Source organism: Battus philenor, unplaced genomic scaffold (assembly GCF_028537555.1).
Source record: "Battus philenor isolate CCGP_79_NKW_IND1 unplaced genomic scaffold, ilBatPhil1.0.hap1 SCAF_12, whole genome shotgun sequence".
Lineage (NCBI taxonomy): Eukaryota > Metazoa > Arthropoda > Insecta > Lepidoptera > Papilionidae > Battus > Battus philenor.
The window spans coordinates 10,845,317-10,864,578 of record NW_027181674.1 but is presented as its reverse complement, the minus strand read 5'-3'; the positions used below and the strand labels follow the sequence as shown (position 1 = coordinate 10,864,578).

The window sequence follows — 19,262 nt, the reverse complement described above, 5'->3', positions numbered from 1 at the left end:
AATGTATTAGATAGATTTATAACTTCTTGACAGCTAAGTTAAAGTGACACTAAATTTTAAAAACTACAGCTATATAACATACATAGCTATTTAATAAAAAAAAAACTTATTTTTATGAAATGTGCACAACGACGTATATGTTCCTGCCTTAAACTTCTTAATAATCTATTTGTTTAGCCCTTCAATAACTGCTTCGAACATACGACATAAAAGACATAAAAGCATATCTAGACGTTATTTGGTTTTGTATTTACTATGAATATATTAAACTATTCCCAATAAATTTTCTCAACCATGTATATAAAAAGTAAATCCAGAAAAAAATACAAAATATTTTGGATAATGCACCTGGTTACATACGATACAATACAAATTTAAAGTTTTTTACACAACCAGTAATCCAACCTTAAAATTTTATTACAAATAAGATATTGCATCCCTAAGATTGAAAAACAAAACGAAAAGAAAGTTAAGGAAGTTGAGCTGAAATGACATAACATGGCTCGAAGAAATGATGGCACATTCACAGTTTATTGAAACGATTAAATTATGTGTCTAAAACTATCGCTGATAATTCATATCTTCAGCGATAGTTTAGAGAAGAGATCATTCTCTTAATAACTGTTCGGCAGTCTCATTCCACACCACGAGCTTTGTCGAACTTCCGTCTAACGTAGTATCGTCATCAAACAAACTATTTTCCGGACATTAGTCTAGGTGAGATTATGCTAAACGCCACGTAACTTTAAAATAGTTAAAATAGAATTATTGCGGAACGGAAAACCTTTGTTTGTCCATCAAACGCATAAACACGCGCACGCACACACAGAAACATCCTTCGAAAAGTTGACCAGTCTTTTTGTATAAAATATAGCTCCTGACATGCGTGCAATGAAAACGTTTGAATATTTGGTAGCATAGTATAACATATTAGGAAAAATTGCTAAAAATATATTTAAATCAACTATGTCGATAATTATATATAGATTACTTTTATTAATATAACATCTTCGTAATATGTATTATATCTCTACTTCTACTGCAATCATTGCCGTAAATTAATGTGTTACAAAGCAACTAGGTGTGAATTAGCCTAAAATTTAAATACAATTTTTTTTTGTTTTGGTTTTAATTGTTAAAAAAGTAAAAGCATTTAAGCGTATTTCTTGCCTACAACATAAAGTTCACATCGTGGCAAGATATTTAATACTATTTCATGTAAATAATTAAATTTTAATTACGATATCTCTTACTTCATCTTTGTAAGATTGATTGTCCATGACGGTATTGATATTCAACAGTTGCGTAATATTGGTCACTAATTAACTATAATTAAAACGTTATGGGGTCAAAGTTACTTAGTAACAGGAATAAACGTTAATTCCCCATAACAAATTACTAATAAATAATTATTATTAAGACACGTATTTTGGCTTAATACTTAATAATAAGTCACGGGGCGTAATTCAAAAAAGACATGAAAAACTTAACGAAAAATCACGAATACTTAATTCAATAAGAATCAACTGAATAACAAGTTAAGTGATTTTTTTTCGACCCGGACTTTCTGCGCGTCTTTCGGCACAGTTGGCGCCTAATCTAAGATTTTTTTTAAGGTAGCTAAGTTTGTGAAATTCTCGGCTTGGGCCGCAGCTCATAGACCGCTCCGGAGATTGCTCCATGGAGTGATACTACTAAATAGCCCAAATTTCGTGTAGGAGGAGAGAGTACGCCGTGGTACGTACTTATTACGTACGTACCACGGCGTATCCGCCCCTTTACACTACGAACCAGTGTGTACGAGATCTGGAGTGTATGTACAAGAGAAGAATTAGCATGTCCGAAGCAAGGGAGTGGGGATATGTAGACAGGATTTTTTACTCCCGTGGTTTAACAATAGATAGGGACAGCCACTTAAACGTCACTTAATCCAATATAAAGAGTATTAAGTTACAAGACAAGTCAGCTGCGCTATTATAGATAATTTACTTTTAAGGAATCCGTATTTGTAAGAATAAGCTATTTCATTATCGTGGATCCTTTCCTTGTCTTTGAGAAATAAATCCAGACAACGTCAAAGAAGCCATTTAATTTTGAAAATGGCTGTAAAAATGTTAATAAGCTCGCCGAAACGTTTCTTCATAATTGTGTAGCTTTCTTATTTACATCGCGGGAAAGATTTTACGCGACACGAGGTTAATCTGTCATTACGATATTAAAATATTTTTTACTCCTTTATTTTTTAACTCTAACATGTATGCTGTTGTAAATGTTGAATAGATGGAATTCATTCATAAAAAATCAAAAAAGATATACAAGTATTTTAGCGAATATAGAAGTTCATTATTAGTGGGAATCGCAGCGCGGTGCTTAGTGGCTGCGGCGATATAGACATAAGTTGCTGTGTTACCGACGATGCAACATTGGAGCAAAAACTCAGCCTGTCCGAACGTTTGCTAGTCATTCTTCTCCCTGACGAGTCTTCCTAAGCCCAAAAAATGTCTAAAATGGATTCGCGAAATAAAACCGGGTAATCCCGTGTACTATAGAGATATACGAGTACGGTGCTTATCACTTGCTTGTCCGCAAACTAAACTAAAAAAAATTCAAAGTTTTACTCATTAATTTTTAATACGTTTAACAAAGATATGGCATAGTTTGCTAATTACACTATGCTTTAATTTTTTGTTTAAACATGTAGATATACACGTTGAAAAAAAATTTAAGAAAATTATAATAAAATATTTTGTGTACTTAATAAAAGTAGAAGCAACATCACAGTTAGCTCATAAGTTTTATTACAAATCATTAATTAAGATCTTCATTAAAGTAATTCCATTAAAAAGTTAGTGCAAAAATAAAGGCCAGCTATAATATGTGTATATATGTACTTGTGAAGATATTCGGAATGATCTCTTTGTTCTTAAATAAGGCAAATAGTCGAAAATAGAGACACACAATGTTGGTTAGTATCTGCTCCTTTAGTTGTGTTATTACATATGCTTTAAATATTTGTGTTTAAAGAATGTTCCACTATTCGAAGCTCCTTTTGCGAGCCTCTTACCTTTTTTAACTGTGATAGCTTGGAAAATTAATTTCAGAAAGAGATGACACAAACACCATAAGATTAATGTTTTGATGCATAACAACATAGATATACTAGTGTCAAATCTAAACAGCTGCTGAGTCTACTAAATCTACAATCTCTTAGGCTGAGTGATAGCGTTACTTCTCTTTTTAAAATTATGGCGATATTTGGAAGATAATGTACTAAACTAAAGTAACCGTGGCGACTTTTTGTTGATTTCAGGAAAGCCTTCAATACCGTCAATCACAATATCTTTTTATCATACTGGTTGAGAACTAATTTATCTTTAGAGGCTTCGGTAGTCATACTGACTGAATGTTCATCAAATGGTTCAATATCAGTCCTGGTTTGCCTTCTAAACGGTGTTTTCTCCTTCATTATTTTCGACATTTTTAAGCTTATAACTGAGGCGTTTTAATGTGCGTATTTTATGTTGCCCACAACGAGGAACCGTCTCTTAATTGATTAACGACTGACCCGCGCGACTTTCTAGCTTGGAAACACTAGTCTACTTCGTGGCTACTGACCACTTTGAATGTGCTTATCATTTGTATGCTGATTACTCATAACTTTGCAAGCTACAGATGTCGATTCAATGCCCGATGCAATTAATTGCTTGGATTTGGACCTAACGTACGTAAAATATCGATAAGAAAAATACGATTTAAAAGTAAATCTGATCGGACCATAATTGTAAGAAATCAGAGAATATTAAGTAAACTGAATATTACAAATATACCTTTATTAATGTTTGTCAAAGTTAATGTTCCGTGGCGCAGGTCTGATAAAGCTTAAGTCAAACAGCGAACCAACCATAGGATATTCACAATTACTGTTTTTAATCGATCGATTTTTTAACAGTCGAAAATACAAACACATATCTGCTTGTCGATCTGATCTCAAATCATTGCCCATTTTCGAGTAGTAAAATTTGCATATTTATCTACTATGCATTACGTTACTCAAGTGAATCATTAATTCAAACTATGAAAGTAAAGTTGGATAGTCTATTACTATCTGTAAACCGTTATATGTTTAAAAACAAGAAGATTTGAGACCCATGTGGGGAAGAACTTCACTTTTATTGTTTATTATATTGTATATTTAGAAAAATATGTATAATTATTAACATACTGTATTTGGAATGTTGTACATTATATTTCAATTACATTTACGTACCTACTTATTATTTATTGGTATTACACTAGATTTGCAGGTAGAGAATTACGATAAAGCATTAATTTCGCTATTGCACCAGGTTTAAGAGGTTTAAAATAAATAAGTTAAAAAATAATTAAACACGAGACTCTAAGGACGACGCACGGGACACGCCGTTTATAAGGAATGTACTGCTATTGTTACGTACGCTCACATTCTCATTGTTACAATAACATTCTACTTATTTTAAGATTCGTAACATTCTTTCTTAGACTTGCCAGAAGATAATTCCACGTGAATTGGAAAACTTTTTTCATCACAATGCATTTGTCTGTAATTTTACTTAACCTTAATAAATGAACTGCAATTTTTAAGTTTTGAAAGCGATCTGTGTGATTAGGACCAACACGCAACACGCTTTGGTGATCTTTTTTTATCCTATCTGATACGAGATCTACTTTCCTCTTTAACATCTTTAAGGCCGATTCTTTATAAAAAAAAATTTAATAACACAATGTACCATTCTTTTTATAGTTTGAAAAAAGTTTTACAATATCCGCGGTAGCGTAATTGTCAAAGGCCTGTTTTTCATTACTTTTATCTCTCTTTGTATAATAAAACGTAACGTCAATAAGTATTATATTAAGCATTTACGACAAATATTCGATTCTTAAATGAGGATTTGACAAAAAATGTTACCGGACTAAGTATTTGACACAAAATAAGTAAAACCAGTAATTAATGCGTCTTAAATTATCAAAAAACTTGTAGCGTTCCCGCTCCGTATTGCTGGCCAGTAAGACCACAATACTTTTCAGGTCATAAAAAAAAATCCGCGTTCGGGTTCATATTCAAATTCCGATTTGAATACGAATGCCTTCAGTGATGTGGTCGCTGCTGTTACGGTAGAATCGTGTAAATTGTATTTACTCTTCGAACATCTGTGAATACACGTTCTTCGACCACTCTTAGCTATTATCTTCTTTTCTAACGCACTCGGGTGGTAAATTACTTCCACCCCCCAAACGCAAATACTTCATCAAAGGAAGATAAATAACGTATTAATTTATGCATATAAATTTATGTATTTGGCATCTGAAAATTATTATATTTTAAGACGCCATTTATTTTCTTAAAAAATTACCTGTGCCTTTTGTTTAACACGACATATATCCCAGATATCTAAGATTTTAAGTTTTAGTGCTTAAGAAATTAAACATTGTCATCCTCAATAAATGGCTTATTGTAATAATATTTCATGACTGCCGATCTCCAAAGATATCCACCAAAAAAGATACGTATAGTGGAATTTAATGTTTCCATGTGTATATTATACCTTTATTTACAACATTTGCATTGTTATAAAGAACAGAAAAAGTATACTGTACCAATTGATACTTTTATTCTGCTATATTGAAAGCAGTTGTTTGAATAGGTTTGAATGCATTACATAATACGATATATCATCTTAAATATCCAACTGGCAAAAGTATAGTTTCTCGGATGTTTCATATTTTAAAAACGCGGTAATGTAAACTTTAATATACGAGGTGTATATGATCGTAAGTGGCAATAGATTATAAACAAAACAATTTTACGTTCAATGTTTTAGAGATACACAGTATGTGAAAGTATGAACAGATTTACTGATGTTTCAGAAAACGTACCACGGGATCAAATGACGAGGAGAAGGTCATTAGTTACAAATTTATTGCGGAATAATAAAATATTAAATAGATCGTTACATGCAGACCACGCGTAGAATTTATTTTAATTTTTTTACCTTTGAAGAAGACTTGAACTTTACTTTGACTGTAAATTATTTATAAAATTTCAACATGTGAATTATCAATAAATATTGTAGTAAAGAGCTTTTCTATTTTTCCGTTCGCAAGTCTTTCGCTTTCATTAGAAAGTTTACATTTCCACCCAGCGACCTTTTCATGTTTCTGGAAATATCATATTAGACATTATATCACATAACGTGACGGCCATTATATGCGATGCGTATTTTATTATAAAGACATGACATGACACACTGTATAAATAAACACCGCTACTATCGTATATCGTAGATTCTTATTATCTCATCGTATTATAAACAAAAAATCCGAAAACTATAATGATGTAGCTCGACTAACTAGTGATTTTACCGACTAAGAAAACGATTGAAAATAATTTAGCCCTTTAGTTTTATAGCGTAAAATACATTGACCGAATTTAATATAAATAACTCTACAGCAACATTTCTTTTGTTAACAGGAACGTCTTGTCTACGGAATGTACAGTTAGTGGTGCCGGAGTCAGTAGTGCGGGGTTCGAGAGTTGAGATGAGATGTACTTATGATTTGGAGCAGGAGATCTTGTACACGGTGAAGTGGTATCGAGGCGACCGCGAGTTCTGTCGCTATTCGCCGCGCGACGTACCACCACTTAAGATATTTCGTATTCCAGGAATAGAAGTCGATGTAAGTATCACACATTTCCTAACGAAGCACTGTGTAGTTACTGATCTGTAGAGATTTTCTGACTGTTTTGTGATATTGTGTTAAATTTGTCTTATGTGTACTTACACCAGACTTCCAAGTATCGAAAAATATTGTATATGTATAAGATATGTATAAATTAATGTTTTTTAACAATTTCTCAGTCTTATTAATTTCATATTACACAGATAATTAAAATTTTTCAATATTGCAGATAGTAAAGTGACTTCAAGATCTATGCACGTACGATTTCGATACAAATTCTAATAACGTTCATCTCTAATTATATCGAACAAAGTGTATCAATAAATTTGTTTAGTACCTTTGAATATAATAATAATATTTCGCTAAAGTGACCTACTTTCGAATTTTGCAATTAACTTTGACGCCACTAGTATGTTAAATAAAATATTTAGTCAATACAATGGTACTAAATAATTCCAAAAAGCCGCGAAAACAATTCGTGCCGTTTATGGACCTAATGCGGTATCAGTAAAAGTAACACAAAGTTGGTTTAATAGTTTTCAGTTTGGGAAATTCGATGCCAAAGATGTATCTTAATCTAGTCGCCCTGTTACGGATAAAATTGACGGCTTTTATGAAACAGTTAAAGTTAATAAAAATCGGCATATCGCTAGCAACAGCTTAGCTAAAGCGTTGAAAATTAACCACAAAAGAGGTTTACTCATGTCAATAAAGCCAAATACACATAAAAACTTGATATTTGGGTACCACACGAACTCACTGAAACCTTCTTTATTGAGACGTAATGAATAGATTGAAAAGAATACCTTGTGTAACAATAACTTGCAAAAAGGTTCATGGTCGAAAATTGGCCCGACTTCACACATTGTTGCAAATACGCAGTTGATTCTTAAGAAGGTGGGCTCAAAAAAAAGGACAAACTTTAAATATTACAGGAATTGTGGCTTTTCATCATGATAACCATATATATCTTTAATCACTTACAAAATAATAAGACTTCTACTGGGAAGTCATTATACATCAATCTTATAGCGTGAATATCGGTCTCTTCAGAATTCTTTTGACAGTATCGGTTTAATATCAAGAAGAGACTACTAAAACAACTTAAAAAAGGTCTAGATTTTCTGCAGTAACGGCATTAGTCTAATGTTTACCTTTATACTAAAGTGAAATGTTAATAAGTTTTGTAAAAACGTGTCTCGATTTTACTTATAACACGTGAAGGAGCTTTTTCCCTACCTGATTTATGCTTCCAAAAGAGTAAACTTGTTTTGTAAACGTAGCGAATCTCCGGACATTACAAATACTCCGGATATTACAGTCAAAAGACTGCAATCTACATTGCCTTTCAACATCCTTGTTGTCTTTCTGTGCGTACCATAATACTACACTGTGAGTGCCAAGCGTGGCGATTATGGTACATAGGAATGACTCCCAAAAATATCTATGGGGGGCCATATATATCTTTGGGGAAGCCTATGCAGTGGCCATCTATTGGCTGAAAAAACAACGACGACTTTTTTCGTTCATTTTTATCATTTACTTATTTCATATACAATTTATTTCTGCACAGCCCCAATTGTCCAATGGTAATAGCTGCTTCAGCAAATTTTTTATAAAAAAATACAGTGTCAATTTTATAAAAAGTATAAGTAACTAATAGAATGCTATATTATTTACTAAATAATATTTTAATTTTAATGAACTTGACATAACACATGCCACGAGTTGACGCTTGCATGTCGACACGTATTTGATACGTGACTTCACAGTTCGTTTTGCATTTGAACCCGTTCACAAATCTAAATGATATATTTCAGTACAACACTTGAAAGGCTCGACAGTACCGTGTCATCTGGACAGCTAATGTTAGTGATTCAAACGCCGGCGGCCAGAGAACCGGTGCCCGTTCTGCTAAGACAACCAAACAGTCAGTTCATTTATACGGGTTGAAATTAGTTAAGCTGGTATATGCTATAATAATTTAGCAATTAATGTGTAAACATCCTAATCAAAAATAATTTTCGATATGTCAAAGATTTTTTTTTTTTATAAAAAAACACCATTTAAAAAAGAAAAAAAAATTAAATATTTCTTTTGTTAAAGTTAAATGATATTTGCATCGTTGAATAATTGCCAAATCTTTATAAATGATTAGAAACCACAAAAAATATAGAAACTGATATTACATATGTTATAAGGCATTTAATAAATTGTACAAATCTAATACAAGAATCCTGCATTTTAATAGCATTCTAAAAAGATATAAAAAATACCTAAAAGTTATTCCAAATTAATTTAACATTTGTTTTGTTGCATCTGTATTGAAATTATTTACAGAAATTACTTCTTGTTCTTAGTGAATTTACCTTTGTCCATTTTTTTCAATGACTGGCCTTTCTTTTTTTTATACGGCACTTGAGATCGTACGAATGAAATAAAAATGAAACAAACCTTAAATCAAATAATAAATAACTTAAATCTTAAACAAACTGATTTTAATAGTAGCGGCTATGGTACGTGGGTTTAAATTTCACCAGAGAGTTAATTAGCGTCGTTCATTCGAGAAATTTAATGTGGTCTCATAAGTAATAATCGCAAGGTATTAATGAGACACCTTGCTTGGCAACAGCTTTAGTTGGTGTTGTTTTATATTATGGAAGAATATTTTAATATCTTGAGTTTAGATTTCAATTGCTTGGTTTCGATTGAATTGATGCTATTAGCCTGGGGGCTTTTACAGCGTCATTTAAGTGATACAAATTAACGGAACGGAGGCATCCGTTAACTTAAAAATAAAAGAAAATCTGGACAGACGCATTCCAGTTGTACGATGATGTTCGCACAAGTATAGTATAGTAAATCGCTCTGTCCGAGTAGAGTTGTGTAGTGTTTATGTTGTATATATGCTGTTTGGGACGGCAGCATGAACCACAGGCGAGCCAAGGAGGGATCCAGTCCCAAACTCGGTTCACCCACGAATTATACCTTGCATGGAAGCGTTGACCTCTTACTATTTTATAAATATATTTCTTACAAGTTGTGTGGTATTGTATAAACAATAAACGTTCATTAATGTAGAGTACAAGAAACCGACCGAACGACTTAAGAGCATTGTATAAACCATAATGCACGTTATTATGCTTAGAATATTCTATAAAGGTACAGCTATTTTAGTAGTATAAATCTTTTTACAGTAAAAAAGATCAAGCTATTCGTGCGTCGTCAACGTATATAGCGAGGCAACGTGGTTTGAGAATGTTTGTATTTGTGTATCAGCAGTACGTTAGGCAATCCCAACTAACTAAGAACTTTGAAAGCCCCAAAAGTTCAATTACATTACTTAAGATCATATCTTATAACTCGCGCAAGTACATCCCCAAATGCTTTAAACACACCTTTACTTTATAATAACTTGCAAAATAAATTTACAGCGTAAGTGTTCATAATTCCATTTTCTTTACAAGTTACAGTCAAATTTAAAACTTTATTATGTTATTTAAGTATGTTAAAATGACGTTTAAAAAAAGAGGTAATTTGTTTCTCTACGTGAACTAACCACTTTAAGGACTGTTCATAAGAATTTCTTTCTGTAAGCGACTATTTTGTAGTTTTGTACCATGAAAGATGTTTGTGCACATCTCTTGAAACTCACGTTCTACATACTGTACCACCTTTTATTTATTTTCATTGTCAAATGATATACTTTTTAAAAGTTTTTTCAAAATATATTTTTATAAATGTGCATAGTCAAAACACGCAATTTCTATTGTTTCTATAACTGATTATTAGATTTTTAGTTTGTATTGTTTGTTTCAACTTGAAAAACAATTGACTGGCACATGGTTATAATCTTCCTTGTAATTAACTATAATGTAATTCACTTACAAAAGTAAAATGCGTGTCTGCGTTTATGCGCATTTATTATAATAAATAATCAATATAACTGACGTTTAAGAATAAAATGAGTAGAATACTAAAAAGTATATGGCATCTCTGTCACCAATCCCCCCGGAAGATAGCATGTAATTTCATTAAAATTTCTCTACCAAACATCTTATCTTGACTTTTCTTACCTAGTGCCAGTCTGTCTTGTTAAATTGGTTATAATTTTGTCTGATAGGCATACACTCGCTTCTCCAAGACATGTAGGGTTCTCGTTGCTGTTCATACGAAATGTTCTGTTAGCCCGTTCATATTAGGGTGTCACTATTTGTGAGATATATTTCCTATTATTATAAAATTTATTGATGTCCGGCGACAATAAAGATTCTTGGCAAGCCAAAATTATAAGGTATTATCTTTAAGAATGCACCAAGAGCTTATCATAGCATGTTTTTTTTGTATAATTGTAACCCATTTGATATACGTAAAATAAATAAAATATTTGTATAAGTAAAATATAAACATTTAATGGATCAACCATTGAAATTTTATTTTAAATTTTCATCCGGAAACCTTGATAGATAATCCGCATTACAATGTTTCGTACAGCATTCTATGACATAATTAAATCCAGATAAAAAGGGAGTGTAATGGAAAAGTCTCATAGTACTCAGAGCTGGCAATGTTTCGTGAAGGTGAAAAATGGACGTAAGCGGCTTATGATCCGTAATTATCGTAAACATGCGGCCATAGCAGCACTGAAAAACAATTTTCAGGCATCTAAAGATGGCTGTGGCTTCTTTGTCACTCTGAATGTATTTATTTTAAGTGTTAGTAAGGGATCGGGACGCAAACGCAACAGTTCGTTCTGATCCATCGGACAGTCAATAAGATAGGACAGCCCAAGGCCTCTAGGCGAGTCATCTATGACTAATACCTATGGTTTTCGCCTAGAATTTCTTTCTGAATTTTGTGGTAACTTTCCTCACATTTTGAAGACCATGTTATCGTATTCCCTTCTCATGTAATTCGCTCAATGGGCTCGTAATAAATAATAGGTTTGATATGATTTTGTTGTAATAGTTAGCCAGACCATTGAACATTCCTTGGCATGTCAGGGATGTTCAAAGTTCGTTTATAGTCTTTGAGTCGTTCCGTTGTAATTATTGCTCTTACTTTATCTTTGTTCTTGTGCAGGTCATCTTTGTCTCTTGTCGTCGTCTCTATCCGTATGGCAAAGACAGATAGATAGAGATTTTCTTTACTAACCACTTGTTTAAACGAAGATTGCTTTCTATATGTTTCTGTAAAACTTGTTATAGACGTAGTAGTAGGTCATTTTGTGATTTTCCTAGGATGTTTAACAAAACATTTAACTTCTTCTATGCCTTGTAACAAACTACCCATAAATTTTTGCCAAAGTCCAGGTGTCTCTTTGACTCCAAACATCAATCTATTTATTTTATATGTGCCTTTGTGTGTACTTAGGGATTGTAAAAGAAAAGAGCGCTTACAAAAGTACAGACCTCCGTTCTTTTCAGAAAAATTTTCTTATATAATAAGTGTCGTGTATTTTTCGTCTTCCATTACTTTGTTTAAGTTAATTTTATAATCGACACAGACGTACAATGCCGTTTGAGTTCACAATAGGTACAATTGGAGTACCCCATTCCGAGTGATCAACCTTAGTAATTACGCCTTGAGAGGTAAGACGATCAATTTCTTAGTCGTCTTTAGATTTCAAGGCGTAAACAACGCGCTTTGGTTTAATGAATATTGGCTTTGTATTTTCTTTTAAATATAGACGAGCGTTGTAGTTGAGTATTTCTACGTAAAAACACGTAGAAACAGTCGTTGATTACTTACTTAATGGTTCCAATTATGTCAGTAGCTAATTTTGTACAGTTTTACATGAGCAAAATAAACGTTTACCTTTTTCATCCGACTTCCTCTAAATATCAGGCCATCGTTCTGATTAACCAAAAATAGTTTTCCATAAAACTGTTCAAGTTCATAGTAATTTTTGACCCAACTGGTCTGACAATTTCCCCTGTGAACGTTTTGAACTCGCCAACCCATCTGTTTTGGATACTACTACGCACACATTTAATTTTTTTCGTGGCATGCGTTCTTGCATTATAAGAATTTTTATAAGAATGAATAAAAATATGGCCGAAGTTCCAATTTCAGAAGATAAGAAGGTCAAAGAGGTCCAAAGGGACTACTTGATTCTTAACGAAGACAAAATATGTCCAACGGGAGTAGTTATGGTTTAATTAACTTCATAACAGAGCCTTGATGTCTTGAAATAAATATTATTAATGTACTCTGGTGAATGAAACATTCAGCAATTCGGTTTCCTGTACCTACGTAATTTTTTTAATACTTTAAAAAAACATTATAATAACGTTGAAAAATTAATTGTGTCTAAATTTTAGGTGCGCACTTTACTGTAATTAGATAGCAACTTTATTTTAAGTGCAAAAGTTATTTAAACATTACATTATTACTTGATACGGTGTCTTGTTTTGTAAGTCGTCTATGCGCAGTTTTATTGTGAATGATTTTAAATGTTCCTTTTCGTGAACATTCTGGACATCAGACGCAGTCACCGAGCCATCACATAACCAATCAACCTGCATACATATTTATGCACCGTGATTGCTTGACAGCGCGACGCGTCGGACGCGACGCGCATGACGATACGGGCCGCCACCCGGGTCGCCAACGGCCAGTACACCTGCGAGGTGTCCGCCGACGCGCCCTCCTTCCAAACCGCTCGGCTCCACGCGCATATGTATGTCGTCGGTAAGTTCTATCAATATACTATCATTCGTCAAACTTGGCATTTGAATTTGAGAAATTATCGAGGTAAAAGTAACATAACGACATTAATAGCAATAAAATAATTTCTAGATTAACATGACTCAAAGAAATAGCTTTTTTACAAAAATTAATACAACGCTGTGATCAAACCATTGATTAATATTTGCCTTTCGTTTATGAACAGTATCATTACGGAAGCTATTGCGGAATTGTGTTAACAAAGGAAATTCCGTCACAGCGTATACTCAAATCCGGCTAAAGTTGTAACTACATCTTTATGCGGGTTTGTGGTGACAAAACGCTGAAGGGGCTTAGCTTAAATCTCGACACAGTACTAAACCAAAGAGCTCCCTCATGAGCCTCTGCACAATATTGCATATTCCACTGGATTAAATTTGCTTTTGGAGATAGAAATAAAATTTAAGATCGTTTACTAGAAATGAACATGTAATATAAAAAAGTATACGCTCAGAAAGGATATTCTCTACTTTAAAGTGTCATCGCTGTCGTCATTTAAGTCGCGAGTCCACGACTACTGGATAGGCCTCCCCTATAGACTTCTTACAAAAGTGCTTTTTCTTCAAATGTTAATTTTGATAATCACGAACTTTGCTGAGTTTTTAAATAATTGTTTGTTGTATCCTCGTTTATTATTACGAGAAATTATTTGACGATTCACACACCTCTATAATTTCTTTAACTAAAAACAGCTTGTTGTCAGCAGCAAGGCCTAACATTAAATCAATGCTTTCAAAATAAATTAGAATTTACATACAACGGACAGCATACAGTTCTGTTACAAATTTGTTACAAAAACCTTTTTTATTTTTAATATGATTGTTACTTTTTTTCCCAAACATATATTCGTGGTTTAACCACCAGCTATTTTAATGATTTTTTAAGGATAAACATGTAACAAACATTCTTTGTTACATTTTCATGAAACAATTTCATTCAATCTTTTAGACACAATGAATCGATAGCAGGTTGTAATATTAATATGTTATATGTGTATAATAGATAAATCATTTCCATATTATTCCTGTATGTGCATAAAAATAAATAATCTTTTCATTAAAAGTGTAAAACAGGGACTAACTAAAGGAAACAAAATCGGTAGGGATCGACAGAAGCTGGTTTCGGATATACCATCCAACTGTCACTATTCTTCATAGTGACAGTATGAATAATAGTGACAGTTATCCATGACATATAATCCCATTCATTTTCATAAACAGTATGCCTTGATAGCACTGCTAGCAATATCAATATGTGGGATTTTAGTTTAACTGGCAACGATCCATTACAATATCTGCAAAGTTTAGAACTGTTTCTTGGACATGTACCAAATTTAAATAAATCCCAGACGTGATGAATGAGAAAAGAAAATTGACGATGAAAATTAAAATATAATTTCTTTATTAAACAAATGCCTTGTAACGTAAAATGTAACCTTTAAAATACAGTTCACGTATTACACACTGTATTGATCGAATCTCTTACTAAATAATGTTCAATCAATAATAACTCTAAGTAATATTAATTTCGAAAATTAATTACTGTACGTACACAGTTTGTCAACAATGAAGCGTTATAAAAAATTCTGCGCACCGCAATTTGTCTCAAGCCGTTACAAAAACAAAATACTAGTAGATTTTATTTAGCCAAACGATACACCAGCTTAAACTGATTCATAGATAGATCTTTATTATTAAAGCTCAAAATAAAAGTTACAATAATAACCGTTCTAATAAAACCTTTTCTTTTCAGATATACCCAGTTCCGGGCCGGAGGTGCTAGGGTTAAATCTATTTTACCGCGTGGGTATGAAACTGAAGGTGGAATGCGGATGTTACAATTCTCAACCGCCGGCAAATCTTACTTTTGCTATTAACAATGAGCTGGTAAAAATCTTTGTTTAAATAAAAATTTTAATCTGAAATTAAAAGCATTTCTTACACTCACTGCGCTGCTGTACATTAAAGTGGAATTTAATTTTCTAATTATTATACCATTTAATTACTTTTTACACATACATTCTTTAGTATACGGTACAAATAAGTCCTTTTTTGAAGTATATATAAGTAATAGATCTTGTAAACCATATGATTCTATCATGACCTGTCCTACAAAAGGGTAAAGTTTACATTACGATAATGTAACAAAAACTTACACATCAACATCTTATTTGAAAATTTTCACTTACTGCCTATCTAACACAGGGCCTTTGGTATAGCCGAGCCGTTTATAGGTAACAATTTTTAATTTTCCTATTAACACTATCATAAAAACCATATCGCTGATCTTTTCCTTTGCTTTTTTAGAGGAATAAAAGTGGTGGTTTGCTGAATTTTCATATTCTTTTTTCGAAACGTTAAATTATGTTTTCATGAATAATTAACTAAATATATTGTTGATATTCTATGCAATTTATTGTTTACAGGCGCACGATCAGCACGTGTGGCATCGGGTAAGCCCAGCCAACGGAAGTTTATGGAATGCTTATATAACGATGCAATTTATCGTACAACAACATCATTTTATACGAGGAAAAATGAAAGTAAGTAAGAAACCAATATATATTATTATAGAAACCAAAGTATATTTACATTAAAGTGATGTATAATTACGTAATGGAAAATTTTGAAAATTTATTCATGCGTAGTATGAAATTTAATTATTTATATACATAACATTCCATTTAAAAATATAATAACAATTATGTTATGCTAATACTACACTCTTGTTTTAGAGGTATATGTTGGTACACTGTAAATATGCCAATTTTTTTTTTCACTAACATTCATTTTGTTTTGTCATACACAAAGATTTATTTAAAAAGGTCAAGAAGGATACTTCCTTCCAAACAAGTTTGTTGCATAAAATTTTACGCAGAGAAAACAGGGAACGCTGTTTGTCTTAAAAGATTTACTGTCTGTGACGCCCCAAATTGTTTACTTGAGGGTTGCACTCCCCTCAAATATCCAACATTAGTCAGCACATCTCGCAGGAGTTCGATTGACATAAAATATTATTATTATTCATGATAACGTTTGTTCTTATAACATTTTTGTGCCGGCGCTGAAACTAAAGTCACATAAAAAACATTCGAATACTGAATATATATAACCGAAACCAAATGCTTAAAAAATGTAAGCAAAAGATTCTGTATTACTGTCAAAACCATATGCGTTCTAAATGAAATCTACTTTTATAAAATTGCATGCAATTTGCATAATGTTTGTTTTATTCAAATATTAAACTCGCAAGCATACACTGAAAAATGTGATTTTAACTTAATTTCGTTTAGTTTAATAAAAGTATTCTAAAAGGAATAAGTTAATAGTAGCATATTTTTCACTTAATTCCCAAACGCAATTGAAGAACAAATAGATCTATATCTATTTATATATATTGTTATTCCATAGTCATGGTAACGCATCCAGTTTCTGTTATATGCGTTTAAATATATATTTATGCTTCTATTTTATAAAAGAACTCTTTAATATTAATTTAATAACTATATAAGTTTAAGATACAAAATGATTCGTTTTATTTCTTTTTATAAAATAGATCAGGTGCACTGCAACCATCTACTCCTCGTACGGAAGAAGTAATGAGCTATGTGCCCTAGAGGAGCGGATAGCTACCACTCCAGACAGCTTGTATAAGACAAATGAGGTCGCCATCTATCCCATACACCGAACAGCTCCGACTAGTGACTGTAAGTAAACTCAATGAATTTCTTATGTTTCCATATAACTGAAAAGGAGCGTTGTTAGCTTTGTAGATCTAATTATACTTATTTTTACAAAGTTGCACCCTTATAACTTCCTCGTTAATAATTAAATGCGTTAAACTTTTGGCTTATATGACGAACATAATTAATTGCCTATTCCTAAAGTGATAAACAATTAAATTTTTAATTTTTAATATTACATTATTTTAAAATTTTAATTTAAATCTTACACAAAAAAATCTCATTCTTAAGAGATAAAAAAATATCCCAGCTTTGCAAATGATTTGTTTATTTTTATTATGATTTAATAAACTAAGACGGATGAAGTAGTTAAAATAAGGTAAAAAAATCTTGCACATTGTTATCTTATTGCTATTGTATAATTATTCGGAAAATTCACTAACAAGATAACTTGTAACTGAAATGGTAACAGTTAGAAATGAGTTAAGTCATGTAAAATATTATTTTGTGTAAAAGGTTTTTTCACATTTTTACTTGAGAGATAAATTTTTGTTGATGACAGACAAAATCATATGGGTATCTGTATTTACTTTTATTTATTTATCATTGAAAAAATCTATCTACTTAAGTCTAATGGTTGATATTACCTTTGAAGTTGGTTAGTGGTTAATGAGTATTGTTATTTTTTTTCAGGTGCTGACAGAATCCATGGATATTTGCTGTCTGTGTTTTTTATTGTGTTATGGAACTCGGTGTACCTAAATGACGTTAAATAAATGTTATGGGCTCTCTTTAGCTAGATTTAATAATATAAGAGTTTACGTACATGTAATGCCTACGACTGTTGGTGTTTCTACGAATGAAATTCTTTACCCTATCTATATTGTTAACACTTTGTAGTTGTGCCAAACCGAATTTAAAATGTATTTCATTAAATGAAATGAACACACTTTCTTAATTTATTTCGATTATTACTCGTATTTCGTTATTTTGATTATATTTCATAACTTGAAATATTTTTATTTCGAGTCAACTTATAAGGAACGGCAACAACATAACGAAATTATAAATTACGCTTCAAATGATTGGATTATTAAAATATTTGTATGTAGTTATGGAGACAAGTACAATTTGTAAAGTATTATACCATTATTTAGTTAAGTTTCCTAAAACTATGTTTTCATCGTTTTTGCTCAATTGTATCTTTGAATTTAATTATTATAAACTGTCTTAAGTTTTCACACTTGATGTAACTGTTGATACTGGGTGTATTAATTAATATTACAAATAAAATAAAAACCACGAAATATTCCACAAGGCACTTTTATCGTGAGGAGTATACAAGGTAAATACATAAATTGAAACAATTTATATAGTTTTATTTTAAAAAAATCCTTTGCTTATTCTCACAATACATAATATAACAAAATTTATAAATGCCTACGTACGCAGAGAAACATGTGAACATAATGAGTCGAGTATCGGGTTATTTCACGTTTTATTTGTAAATTTAAAACTTTTGTTTGAATAATTATTTATATTTAAATTATGTAGTTACTAACTTGATTTGAAACTACAAGCTTTTTAAAAGTCATCAAAATTTGCATGATACAAAACTTTCAGACAAAATTATTTTATTTCAAGTTATACATAGTAATACGTGCGTTTGACAATTCGCTTTGAAGTTCCTGCGTTCGGCAGTTCACGTTCTGCTAATTTATATTTTCAGCATGCAGCTATTATATATTGTCTACATCATTCAGTATCTATCGCTATTAAATTGATTAATTTCACTTATCAAGTATCTTATAACAATCTTACAATTACCATTAAGATATAAAGTTATCACTATAAATACGTTATACGAATTTATATTTTTAATGTAAATAACTTCTAGTAGCACAGGTAAGGCAGCTACTGTTCAATATAATTGATAATTACGTAATTAAAACTTCAATAATAATTAGAAATATAAAAAAGATCTCCAAAAACCTTTACTAAAAAATATGATTTAACTGTTTTGAAAACATAAAGTTATTTATAAGAATTTATTTGATTGTTCGATATACTGCTTTCAAAGTAGAAAGCTAAATAATCAAAAACCTTTGTGTGCTAAAATGAGAAAGGATAACAG

The 19,262-nt window shown here is 31.6% G+C and overlaps 1 protein-coding gene across 1 annotated transcript in view; it reads left to right on the top strand.

Moving 5' to 3' along the window:
* Positions 1–17,904, top strand: part of LOC137932895 (uncharacterized) — a 76,142-nt gene extending 58,238 nt beyond the window's left edge. Inside the window, exons 4-9 of the mRNA XM_068776581.1 lie at positions 6,509–6,714; positions 13,275–13,410; positions 15,199–15,332; positions 15,872–15,988; positions 17,002–17,152; positions 17,822–17,904. Coding sequence (XP_068632682.1) covers positions 6,509–6,714; positions 13,275–13,410; positions 15,199–15,332; positions 15,872–15,988; positions 17,002–17,152; positions 17,822–17,904 — 827 coding nt within the window. The remainder of the gene's footprint in view (positions 1–6,508; positions 6,715–13,274; positions 13,411–15,198; positions 15,333–15,871; positions 15,989–17,001; positions 17,153–17,821) is intronic.
* Positions 17,905–19,262: the final 1,358 nt, after the last annotated feature.